The sequence below is a fragment of the Etheostoma spectabile genome, chromosome 3, assembly GCF_008692095.1.
Source record: "Etheostoma spectabile isolate EspeVRDwgs_2016 chromosome 3, UIUC_Espe_1.0, whole genome shotgun sequence".
Classification (NCBI taxonomy): Eukaryota; Metazoa; Chordata; class Actinopteri; order Perciformes; family Percidae; genus Etheostoma; species Etheostoma spectabile.
Genome location: NC_045735.1, coordinates 16,869,764 through 16,883,169, shown reverse-complemented (window position 1 = coordinate 16,883,169; position 13,406 = coordinate 16,869,764). Strand labels below are relative to the sequence as shown.

The following is a 13,406-nucleotide window of genomic DNA, read 5'->3' as shown; positions in this document are numbered from 1 at the left end:
TGTAAGGGACTGATGGGAACAACAATCTTTGACGTTGGTCCACTATTATGAGAGATTGCTGCAGTCGGCAGCGGAGAAACAAGCTACAATGTAGGTTTTGGGGAAATTGTCCAACTTGTATTTACACTCACAGAAGGGCTCGTTTTGCCACTAACAGGCCCAGATTAATATTATATAAGTGTCTGGCAAAATTATGGAAAGGATTTCTGTTAAAGAGTAAGATCATGTAAATGTAAATGTGCTGTATTTATATAGCGCTTTTCTAGTCTTAACGACTACTCAAAGCGCTATTACATCATACAGGAAACATTCACCATTCCCACACATTCATACACTGTGGCCGAGGCTGCCGTACAAGGTGCCACCTGCTCATCAGATAAACACTCACACACATTCACGCTCCGATGCGCAGCATTGGGGGCAACTCGGGGTTCAGTGTCTTGCCCAAGGACACTTCGACATCATAAAAACATCCACTAAATTGCTAAACCCACCAGACGTAAATAAACATTAATTTTAGAATTGTAAAATACACTTAATTTAAAGTCGACAGAAACAAAGTAAAACTATGAAAAGCTGTTTTGGGTCATCTTTCCACTTTTCCAACCATCACAACTCGAGCTTTGGTTGAAATTAACACATAGTTTACTGATTTACATGTGTAAATATGTTGGCTCTATACACGCTAAAAGTATTGCTTTTCTAAATGGAGTCTGGTGGGTTCCGAGCTGTGTCTTACAGACAAAGGTTTATCTCTGGGCGCCAACATAGCTCAGTTGGTAGAGAGATATAGAGGTTTCAACTCCGACCTGCGGCCGTTTGCTGCATGTCACCCCCCCCCTCCCCCTCCCTCCCTCTCTCCCCTTTCATGTGTTCAGCTGAAATAAATTGGCAAAATGGGAACATAAATACAAGCTGGACAATTCCCCAATAACTTACATTGTAGCTTGTTTCGCTGACTGCAGCGATCCTGCTTAACCAATGTCAAAGATTGTTGTTCTCATCAAACAAAAAACTGATAGTTAGCCTTTAACACCCATTATAAACGGTGACAGGCTTGATATCAAACTGGTCTAAAATGATCATGGCCCAAGCTTAGTCTGAAGTGGTTATACTTTGAGTTGTCTGATGCATTTTTGAGCAATGTGTTGGTAGCAGAAAGACAAAGGATGGATTGTGTGTAATTGAGTTTTTCTGGCCCGATGGATGCCTTTCTGCTGATTGATGTGTTAACCAGAGTTGACAGTGGTGGGTTGCAGGCACCATAGTGCTGTATTCCTCTGTATGGAAGAAATAATACACACTCCCCTTCTCTCTTAGTTTTCCTCTTTCCGTCTCGTAGTGCTGTTTGTTTTCTCCTCCACCTCTCATGCTCTCTATTTCCTTTCGTCTGTTTTTCTGTTTGTCCTCCAACACTCCTGGCAGACACAGAGGCTGCAATTATCACAGTTTGACGGAAATCAAAGTCACTTCTTTGTAATGTGATGCTAACGTCAGGTGCAGCACTGTCTAATGGAATTGAGAAATTGAGTCCGCTAAAGTCAACATACGACCACCGGCACCCACCACAAAGAGTCCACATAAGCTGTGGACCCTCAAACCCAGACCGGGGCTGCTGCCCCCTCTCCTCCTTTTCAAGTAATATTACATAACGTTACTACCTCTGTGAAGTAGTCTCCCACAGGCTGGGGGTGAGGCGGACTGATGGACTTGCATTTTAGAGTCAAATAATGTCTCCGGTTTGTCCTATGGTGCATTAAAGGGTCACGCGTAAAAATGTGATTTGCATGCAGCAAGCCTTTTACTGCAGATAAAGCTCATTATTTTGAAGATTAACTTTTTTTTTTCTTTTCTTTTTTTTAAAGATAAATGAACCTGAACCTTTTAGATCATTACCTTGCAAGGCAGCCGAATTCTCATGATATCTTTAAATAAATAAAAATCAATGAATTAAATGATCTATAATCCATCTTGTCAGGCTTTCAGTAATGCGTTTGTGTCGGAGCCAATCATCATCCTTTTCTGGATGATCAGGCACAACAAAACTAAACATGCAAGAATTCAATCCCATACCATACCAATACCATGGATATACAGTAGTGCCACTCAGCCGGCCAAGCCATGTGAAGCTTGTGGCGTGAGGTTCAGGCAACTCGGACGCGTGCTGTTTCACATGCAGGTCAACACAGGAGAGAGACCGCGTTGTTGCAGCAGCTGCGGACTCGGATTTTCAGACTCAAGGCTGCTCAAGAAACACAACTGTGCTGAGAAATACCAGACACGGTTGGGGGACACGCTCTCTACGCCCTGAAACCGAGCACCTGGTGATAATAACAACAATGCAGCGGGGATTTGTGTTGCATCCTCTCCTGTGGAAGCTCGTAAATGTTTTTTTCAGGACAAAAGAAACAGTTCTGAAACGTATTGGATATTTTTAAAGATTATTTTAATATCCAATAGCACAACGTAGTGTCAACATAAAACAGTGCTTTCAAGAGAAAGAGAAGAGAATGAATGGAATGGTCACCTATTGAAGGCTGAATAACTGCTGCTGGTAGATCTGTAGCAGCTACAACCAGCAATTGCCGCTCATATTTTAACGTTCCATGGCACCATAAACTGTTCACTTTCCTTAGTTTAAAATACTGCTATTTTAGGTATATCATATGGTCTATTGGTCACTTTGAGAGGGAGGATATAAAAATAATTCAGCAGAGGAAGGTCGGTCTAGTCCACACAGCATTCCTGGATGCGAGACAAACGTGCTCTGGTTTATTGGCATTTCTGTAAACCAATCACAATCGTCATGGGCGTGGCTAAGCTCCGGACGGAGCCCCGGTGCCTCTGCAACACGGCCTTGGGAGGGAACTTGTTTTGGTGGAACGTGTGCACGTAGGGAAGCAAGCTCTAGCAGTCGGGATGAGAATTTGACCCAAACATAATATATTTAATTTGATTGGCGGTTCTAGCTCGGAGGATGTTTCCCGAATTGACATGAGTTTCAAATGTCAACATGAAGAAAGAGAAGGATGGGGGACATCCGGAGGAACCTCCATGGCACCGGAACACGATAAAAACTATGGATATTGTAACCAGCGGCTGATTGGTGCATCCCTATATGGTGACAGTTTTCTGGTTGTCAGTGTGCTGTGAGAGTTGCTTTCGGTGGGTAAAGAACCATTTTCAGCCTGCAGCTACACATTACTCTCTGGCTCTGTTAGTTCCTCACTGTGTGTGTGTGTGTGTGTGTGTGCTTGTGCATGTGCGTGTGTGTGTTTCCTGCCTTGTCAGCATGCTGGTAGCTAAGGCAGAATAGCTGTGTGTCCGGGGGTGTGGAGGCTGCTGGCTGCTGTTTGACACACAATTCAAGGCCAATTAGCCTGCAATGAAAAGCTAATGAGAGGCTGTTTAAAGCTGACAGTAAGTGGGGCTTCTCTATGGAGAATGATAGTGTTTTTCTCGGTCCCTATCCCGTGTGTGTGTGTGTGTGTGTGTGTGTGTGTGTGGTGTGTGTGGTGTGTGTGGTGTGTGTGTGTGTGTGTGTGTGTGTGGTGTGTGTGTGTGGTAAACATTTTGCAGACACATGCTTGTGGGATTTCCTTGTATAGAAACAACATGGCAATTATGCACTTAAGAAGAAACAGATTCATTTGAATGATCATTTCCAGGGTGTCTGCAGTATCAAAGGAATATACAGTTTTGGGAAGAATTATGTACCTTTTTAACTATGCTGGAACCACAAGTGTGTCCATCATTACACATGCAAGCATTGCTCAAACCAACAGAACTTGATTCAAAATTCTTGTAGGCATCTTTAACTTTCCAAAGATTGTGTTTATGCCGGTTTGACAGAATAATCCCAACTCTCTCTAACGTGGGTTTTCCAGTGAATGGAGTTTGTATGTCAGGTTGAACCATATTGCCATATTCTGTAGTATGCTTTTAAATCACTTGAAAGCTGCTTTAGCAGGAATTTAAACATTTGAAAATCCGGATACAGAAGAAACAATTCAGGGCCAATGAGGTTGTAATATACTTTAAAGGGGCTGTACACGAAATACTGCAAAGAGGCCGGGACTGCCTCCACATGGCTCTCACAAGCTAAGTTTCCATCCACTTGTCAATCAAATTATCTAAAGTTTTGTAAAAAAAACTCATGTGAATAAAGCTGGTGAAAGATGTGTCATCCAGCGGCTTTAAAACGAATAAACACCTGTTGCATAAGGACGTCACACGCTGTTTTAGGGTCAAATTGGTATATCGAATTGAGTTGAGATATTTTACGGTGTTTCCATTCATTTTTCCATTATATTGCACAACATTCAACAAACATTTTCTAGACAAAATGGATCACGCCATCTACCAACACATGATCAATATTGGACAAGTTGTAATAGTGTTTATGTGCTAGCTGATAGCGACATATCAAGCTATAATAAGAAAACAACAACACTATCCACACATTGCTATGACGATGCAGATGGAACTTTTCTTTTAATGTCCCTCTGGCACCGTTGTGAGACAACTCTCTTTTGAGACATTTGACACAGTTTGAGCGCCTTCCATTTCCTCCGCAGGACGTCCCATGGCTTGTTCTAACCTTAGTCGGCCATTTCCTTTGCGAGTTCCTGATAAATAATGCCATTTCTTACATTTTTGCCCTCTAAAATAGCCGTTATACTTTGCTTGTAAATGAAATTCAGAAAGTCTCTCGTCTCCTTGTCCGTCCACTTCCATCTGTCTTTGTTGACACCGGCCATGTGTGCAGACAGAGAGGAAATGCTGGGGGAAATGACCTAAAACTTCTACTTCTTGGTTTTATGGCTGGTTGCAACCGAAAAATGACCTAAAACTTTATCACAATTCAATATTTATTCGGCAAATAACGTTTCCATCAGCGTTTATCACATAAGCCGTATATCGATATATCTTCGATGAGACTCAACGTGTTTCCTGTGAGTCGATATTCATGAAATTCCATTAAATTTTACTGTTTCCAGACGGCATTTTACATTCAATATCACTTAATTCAGATAAAAACGTGTGGATGGAAACATAGCTACAACTCCTCCCCAACTCGTCAAATATGCTTTGTCACATCCGGTGGTGTCTGATACTGATGCACACAGCACTCATATGCACTCATATGCACTAATATGCACTAATATGCACTCACATGCACATCACATTACAGTCATATGCATTTGCTGCTGGACTGTCTATCAAGAGAGAAGCTCAGAATACAACACATGCAGAGGGAGAGTGAAATCATTCATTACTCCACTATATCTTTACATAGCAACTATTTGTTTGCTAAGATAGTAATGTGCTATATATAGTATACAACCTTAAAGGATGTATTTTGATTCTATTTAGTCTCTGATTGTCTGATTATGTGTGTTTGTCCTTCTCTCTGCTGTACTACTCTTACAAAATTGAGCTTGACCTGCTTACCCGATTCAGTGTAGGTTTTATAAATGAGCCCAAAATAGAGTTCTGGGTCTGGGTGTTTTTCTCGGTGCCGTACTGGGGTATATCTCTGCTCTGGCACTAGGATTACCATTGTTTGGATTTAATTTGCATTCAAAAGTTTTTTGATTTCATTGTGTTGCAATTATAAAAAGTAAGGCAGTATGCAGGAATAACAGAGTGAACCGAACTGCTGAAATTGGATAGGGAAGCAGTTTAATAGTCTCATACTGGTAGATTGCTTTCCCTGTTACAGGAAAACAAAATGTGAGAACATAACAGTGGACTGAAGGACTTTGTTTGACTTGATTTTGTACAGGGAATTATAAACCACACATACCTTACATTCCTGTTGAGAGTTGTGTTTCTATGCCTCCCAGGCAGCCGCTGGTTTCCACCATTTTTATACACTTTTACAAACAACTTGCAGACATGTTTGACACATTAACATAACCCATTACAGTTGACACACACACACACACACACACACACACACACACACACACAGCCACAGAAACCTAAGCCTAAGCACAATTTTGCCACAGGGTGTGTCCATGTGACCGTGGCTTCTCTCTGGTAGATAGTGCTTGAGAACACTTTTGTCACTGATCTCAACAGTAGTATCTGGGGGGGGGGGCAGAGGTACATGTGCTCCATGTCAACCCACTGCACACTGCCCTCCAACCAGCCCTTAGGGCAAAGCACTACATGTGGGGGACCGGAATGAGCTGTCATGGCCACAAATGTATGTGTGTGTGTATGTGTGTGTGTGTGTGTGTGTGTGTGTGAAGTGTGTTTATTATACTTCCATATTTGGCTGCCTCTCGGGTATTGTTGAATTGTATCAATTGAAAATAACAGCAGGCTGCTACAGTCTAATGAGCATTTTTAAGACGCATGCCATTTCTTTCAGCATGCATGTTATTAAAAAGGAATTAAATAAAGAGTTAAGACCTTTAAAAGATTTTATAAGTGGGCACACAGTGGGCCCGGTTCTAAGCATGGGCACGGCCAGTAGCCTCCCTTCACCACAAATTAAAAAATATAATATTTTTTTTGCGATTGTTGGTTCAACCAATCATAAAAAGGCCACACGGGCGCCCAGCTCTGAGCCTCCTGCTGAGGCTCTGACTGCTGGACGAAGGGTCTGGTATCGCATCAGTATTAATTTGAGACATTTTAGTTCCATAACCGGTTAAAAATGTTGCGTAGGTTTGTTAAATAACAGTCAACTTCCGTGTCTTTGGTCGGTTGGTCACACATAAACAAACTGGACTGGGATCAAATGTCAGATGTACTCAGATCAGGGCCCAGGTCTCTGCTGTAAACACACCTCCTGCATTATATTTCATATATATTTCACCTGTATTTTACTACAAATACAAAAAGATGTTTCCACCATAAATTGGTAAATAGAAATGTTTAAAATGCAGCAAATGAATCGTTTGACACTCAAAAAATTCCTTTTAACTTTAAGATGTATCCCTCGAAGGCCCATTCTGAGATTTGCTGACTGCATGGCAAATATAAACTTCTTGTATACAATGCCTTCTCTGAAACAGTGGTTACCACCTTAGTCTGACATATGTCTGTCTCTACAGCTTTGGAATCCCATACATTTTCTCACACATTGCATTGACATACACTACCAGTCAGAAGTATGTGGTCACTTACAAGTTTTCAAACTTTTGACCAGTAGTGTATGTATGTCAAATGAATGGTGCTGATTACCATTAACTTCCTGGTAACTGCATCAGTACCCAAGGTTAGAAATCACTGACCCAAATGGAAATAAAGCTAGAATTCAGAATGTACCATCAGCATGGTTCTTATGTCCCTGGAACACTCTTGTCTACCCAGTCACGTACACATATTTGCAGTGTGAATATACAGACAAATAACCCCAAACGATTTTGGATTTTAGACACACAGTGACTGTTCCATGAGTCTGTAGGTGAAGAGGGAAAACTGAACTAAATCAGTCTGGATTCAGAGGGTTAATGCAGTGTGGAGGCATCAGTACTGTGCCTCCCTGCTGGCACTAGTTTTCAAAGGAGAGATGTACTGACCCAGTAAAGCTGACTGAGATTGCTTACAGACACTTGCAGCAGGAAAGGCCTCTCAATCCCCCCCCCCCCCCCCCCCCCCCCGACACTGAGATGACAGTTTAAGGTCAGACAAAAACTGGAGGTTTTTTTTGTGGCATCGTCGTTTGAATTCAAGCCTTTCTACCCTGAATGACTGTTGAGTTGTATTTAAATGCAGACTAAGGCATTGGTGGTGTTTGGTCACGTTCACAAAGCCAAATGATTTTCAGTTAGAGGTTAAGACAGTTTCTACAGTTTGTACTGTACATGTGATTGTAACTGTGTGTTGTTGCTGTGCAATTCAGCAGTGTGTTATTATCAGTGCACTCAGACATCGTCTGTCTTTTCCCGCCCCATCTCTCCATTCCTTGTGGTGGAAAGTGCCAAGTCATCAAAATGCAGACCACTGTGGCACTCCTAGGGCCACAACATGGCTCTAGCGGATCGGGCTTTTCTCCCAAAGCCCAGATTGGCACATATTTGTGGCTGCTTTCTTTCAGAACCCTTTTTTTTTTTCAGAAAAAGAGAACAAAATCTGAACACAACAGCTACTTGACTCTCAGTTTCAAAACCATAACTGGTTTGCGTCTGTAGAAATTACATGGCTTTGAGACATAGGGCTGCAGTTTTCATGTATTTCAGGGTTGGGTTATGATAGGGTCATGGTGTGGCAGCCCATCATTTTGCCCTCTGCACTAATTTTTTTAGAGTTTGTTTTGGTGATGTTACACTTCTCTTCCTAGCTATACAATTATTTTGTTCTCTGTCAAACCACCTCTGGTTTTTCTGAAACTTGCAATTGACTGTTGACACTGATCTCAGTGTCCAGAGACCACACAAGGATGATGTCAGCCTTCCTTTTTGTTGCCTGGTAACTGTAAATGCCCCCTCCCCTCCCCACTTCCAATCAATCTGTAATCCAATGGACATGCAAATAAGGATAAAATAAGTAGCCTGTAAATAATGTAAATCCCTCCCCTGGTAGCTAATCTCTCTGCCCCTGCCTCTGTCTGTCTCTTTGTGTTTCAGGATGGCGTTATGATGGGATGGATGTGAATATGGGCCAGTGGGCAGGCATGCGAGCCCCTCTCCTCAGCCTGGCCCTGCTGCTGCCGTTGCTGCTCTTCAAGCCATCACCCTGCTGCGGCCAGAACACCCAGAGGGGCCTTCAGGATGGACCTCACTTTGGCTTCACTCAAGCTGTCTACCACGCTACAGTTTACGAAAATTCAGCAGCACGCACCTATGCCAACAGTAAAGTTAAAATGGGCATCCACCTTGCCCAGCGCTCTTGGGAGATCCGTTACAGAATCACTTCAGGTGATGACGAAGGCTTTTTTAAGGCAGAGGAGTATGTGCTGGGCGACTTCTGCTTCTTGCGAATAAGGACTAAAGGTGGCAACGCAGCTATCTTGAACCGAGAGATTCAGGATAATTATGTATTGACAGTAAAAGCCTCTGTCAAGGGAGAGGCCCTCCTTGAGACCTGGACTAAAGTCAGCATCCAGGTCTTGGATATGAATGACCTGCGGCCCCTGTTCTCACCCACCACCTACTCTGTTACCATAATGGAGAGCACCCCTCTCAGGACTAGCATAGCACAAGTCACCGCCACAGATGCAGATATTGGCTCCAATGGCGAGTTTTACTATTTTTTCAAGGAAAAAATGGAGATGTTTGCTGTACACCCAACCAGTGGAGTGGTTTCTCTCAGTGGAAAGCTCAATGTTGATGAGCAGAACCGCTACGACTTAGAAATCCAAGCGGTGGACCGCGGCATGAAGCTCTATGGGAATAACGGGGTCAGCAGTACAGCCAAGCTTTTTGTCCATGTAGAGCGCGTGAATGAGCATGCCCCAGTCATTAATGTGGTCACCCACAGCCCCTCATTGCTTGATAAAAACGCTGTGTATGCCATGGTCACTGTTACAGACCTAGATGAAGGCTTAAATGGAGAAATAGACGCAGTGGTCATTGTGGGAGGAGACCCTTCAGAGCAGTTTTTCGTAGAAAGATCTGTGGACGATGAGTTTGCCATAAAGGCCGCTGAGTTACAGTGGGAGACTTACCCTTATGGCTGTAACCTCACGTTGCAGGCTAAAGACAGGGGGTCCCCACAGAAGTTTTCTGCCGTCAAGGTTGTCCACATTATGGTCAAGAAACGGGAGACAGCGGAAGCAACGTTTGAGCAGGAGTTGTATGATATTAGTTTGAATGAAATTTCACCACCAGGCACGATTGTACAGGCTGTTAAAATCAAGCCAGAGCCAGATGATGCAGAATACATTCTGACACCTTCTGCAGATTCAGCTTTTTTTAAAATGAACACCTTAACAGGCGTAATCTCTACCACTCACTGGTTCACTCAGCTGACCCAGAATGTCTTTAATCTTGAGGTATTGGAAATGGATAGTGACCTTAAAGTTAAAGTGCGGGTAACCATTACGGATTCCAATGACAACACACCAACATTTGATCAGTCCTCTTATGAGGTTTCGGTCAATGAAAGTGTACTAGTTGGGACCATTGTATTAACAGTTTCTGCAGTTGATGAGGACAAAGGAGAAAATGGATACATAACTTACAGCATTTCCAGCCTTGAGCCATTACCCTTCAAGATTAATCAGTTTTCTGGTATCATCAGCACCACTAAAGAGCTGGACTTTGAATCCTCATCAGAGAGCTTTGTGTTTGTTGTCAGAGCTTCTGACTGGGGGTCACCTTACAGGCGAGAGAGTGAGGTCAATGTAACAATCCACCTGGAAAATGTAAATGACAACCAGCCATTGTTTGAGAAGGTAGCATGCCAGGGGGTGATCTCTAGAGATTTCCCAGTGGATGAAGTGATTACCACAATGTCTGCAATTGATATAGATGAACTTGAGCTAGTAAAATATAAGATCATTTCAGGGAACGATTGGGGGTACTTCAACCTTAACCCTGATTCAGGCGTCCTTTCACTGCAACATTCCCTTTCCACAGCCAGTCCAAAGAACGGTGTCTTTAGTCTCAAAATAACTGCCACAGATGGTGAGAACTTTTCTGATCCTATGTTTGTTAACATCTCAGTTGCTCAAGGGAAATCTCCTCCCAAAAGTTTCAACTGTAAAGAGACAAAGGTAGCCCAAAAGTTAGCTGAAAAGTTACTCAAAAAGTCCAAAGCTAGCACCAAGCCCAAAATTGAAGAAGGCTTTATTGACCTTTTCTCGGTCAATCGGCAAACGCCCCAGTTTGACAAAGCTTTTCCAACAGATATTGCTGTGCTAGAAGACCTAAAGATTGGTTCCAGTGTTTTCAAAGTTAATGCCTACGATGGTGACACAGGTTTCAACGGTCAAATTCTATATTCTATTTCAGATGGAAACATTGACAGCTGTTTTACCATTGACATGGACACTGGTCTTATTAGTGTCTTCTTGCCTATGGACAGAGAAAAGAGGGATCGTTATCTCCTCAACCTAACGATCTATGACCTTGGTCTGCCACAGAAAACTGCTTGGCGTTTGCTTACTGTCTACATAGAGGATGCTAATGATAATGCTCCCCAGTTTTTGCAAGAAGGAGGCTATAGAATTGTCATACCTGAAAACACTGCCATAGGAACAGATGTCATCCAGGTTGAGGCCACTGACAAAGATCTAGGACCCAATGGGGAGATTGTGTACTCTGTTTTGACCAGCACCACCCAGTTTGGAATCAACCACACTAATGGGATAGTGTATGTTGCTGGCCAACTAGACAGGGAGTTTGTTTTGGCTTTTAACCTGAAAATTGAGGCCCGGGACAAGGCAGAGAAGGGGTCCCAGAAGTTTTCTGTAACAACATTGAAAATCATATTAGGGGATGTGAATGACTGCCCCCCACTATTTATCCCCAGTGTGTACAAAGCCAGGGCTCTGGAGGATCTTCCAGTAGGAACTGTTGTGGCCTGGTTAGAAACCCAGGACCCAGATTTGGGATTGGGAGGCCAGGTGCGGTACTCTCTAGCCAATGACTACAATGGATGGTTTGAGGTAGACCGGGCCAGTGGGGCTATCCGGCTGACAAAAGAGCTGGACTACGAGACCCAGCAGTTCTACAACCTCACTGTGAAGGCCAAAGACAAAGGAAGGCCTGTTTCTCTTCTCTCGGTCACCTTCGTCGAGGTGGAGGTTGTAGATGTGAACGAAAACCTCTACGCTCCGTACTTTTCGAACTTCGCCTTGACAGGATTAGTTAAAGAGAATGCCCGGATTGGAACTACCCTACTCCAAGTCATTGCTAACGACGACGACGCTGGCAGAGATGGAGAAATCCAGTACTCCATTCGTGATGGGAGTGGACTTGGACGATTTTCCATTGATGAAGAGACAGGTGAGGTTTCTTTAAAATTGTCTTATGTTTATCATGCTTTTTAATTAATGCCCAGTAGTAGAAGTTACAATTTTTGTTGTATTTTTGGTGTACTTTTTGGGCATTGTATTGTTGCGATGTAGTTACAAAGTAAGAATAAAAGTAAAACTGTGAGAATGGAACAAAGGAAGGTGGCAGAGAAGAAGCTGCTGGTGTGTGTGTGGCCACAGGGGGGCCGTCCTCCACGTCCAGAGAGGTGACACTGCACTCAGCTGACATTAAGCCGAGAATGTTTTTCTGAATGCATGTGCACTGGTAGAGTGTCAGGGGGGTGCACAGGGTGCAGTCACTCCTGGTCTTGGTCTAGCCGTTTGTTTGGTTTTATCATACATAGATAAGGAAGGAGCAGAGACGTTGATCCACTAAAACATTAGAATCTATAAGACACAAGAAGTTTAACTTTTTATCTTATGTAGAATAATACCTAATAATATTACTGCCAAGAAAGTACAGATTATTTGTGAAACACTGAGGGCATCATACTACAGCCTGTTGCATCAACCCAACAAGTGACTGTGGCTGGTTTTAAAGCCCCCCCCCCCCCCATACATGCTGAATATATTAGCTGTTCCCGACTGAAGGTGGCCAATTTTTGACTTATTGCATATCTAACACACAGATACACACACACACTCTCACACATACACAGTCGTTAACCCGGTATAGTTGTCCCAAGGTGATGAACAGGAGCGGGGCGGGGGTGGGGGTGGGGGGGGAGGATTTATGGCCTTGTTAGCTGAGCATTGGCAAGCACCATAAATCAGCCCCGAGCTGCTGAGAAACACTACAAACACAATTACAACTTAAAGTGAATTATTCTGACACACACACGCACACACACGCACACACACACACACACACACACACACACACACACACACACACACACACACACACACACACACACGCACGCTTAACAAGCTCTGTGAAAAATGATGTTATAAAATCTTAATTTGGTCATGGGGTGGGGCCATGGTGGACATCTCAAACTCACAAGCGTTTTTGCCTGAAATAATGGTTCTTAGTGTTCCAGTCCCATCACCACAGTATTGAGGATAGTGATGGACATGTCTCAGTGGGGGGATCCTTGCCTTTGAAGGAACACAAGCTCCGTCTGGTCCAGGTGGAGCAGACGGTTGTGTCTTGACATCCAGTCCGAGCTAAGTGGCAGCCAGTGATGCCTTCCTTTGGCTACGGTAGAAAGCTGGCTGTCAGCATAGCAGTCACGTCAAGTCAAGTTTATTTCAACCATAAAAATGGAAATTACAGTGCTCACACTCGCCATCTTACCCATAAAAACTAGAGAACAAATACATGACCACAAATACACTACAATATTATACATGAATACAATTAAAAAAATAAAAATAAAAACTTATTAAAATGTATGTTTAAAGTGCTTGTTGTGCTGTCTAATAGCCTGAGGTATAAAAGAAAGAGCATACCGCTTCGTTTGTG

At 43.1% G+C, this 13,406-nt stretch overlaps 1 protein-coding gene across 5 annotated transcripts in view; it reads left to right on the top strand.

The window, feature by feature from the left end:
• The window catches only part of fat3a (FAT atypical cadherin 3a), a 156,972-nt gene that overhangs the window by 59,417 nt on the left and 84,149 nt on the right, over positions 1-13,406 (top strand). For all 5 annotated transcript variants that reach the window (XM_032507422.1, XM_032507415.1, XM_032507417.1 and 2 more), the window contains exon 2: positions 8,586-11,909. In XM_032507422.1, the coding sequence (XP_032363313.1) occupies positions 8,603-11,909 (3,307 nt within the window). In that variant the 5' untranslated portion in view covers positions 8,586-8,602. The remainder of the gene's footprint in view (positions 1-8,585; positions 11,910-13,406) is intronic.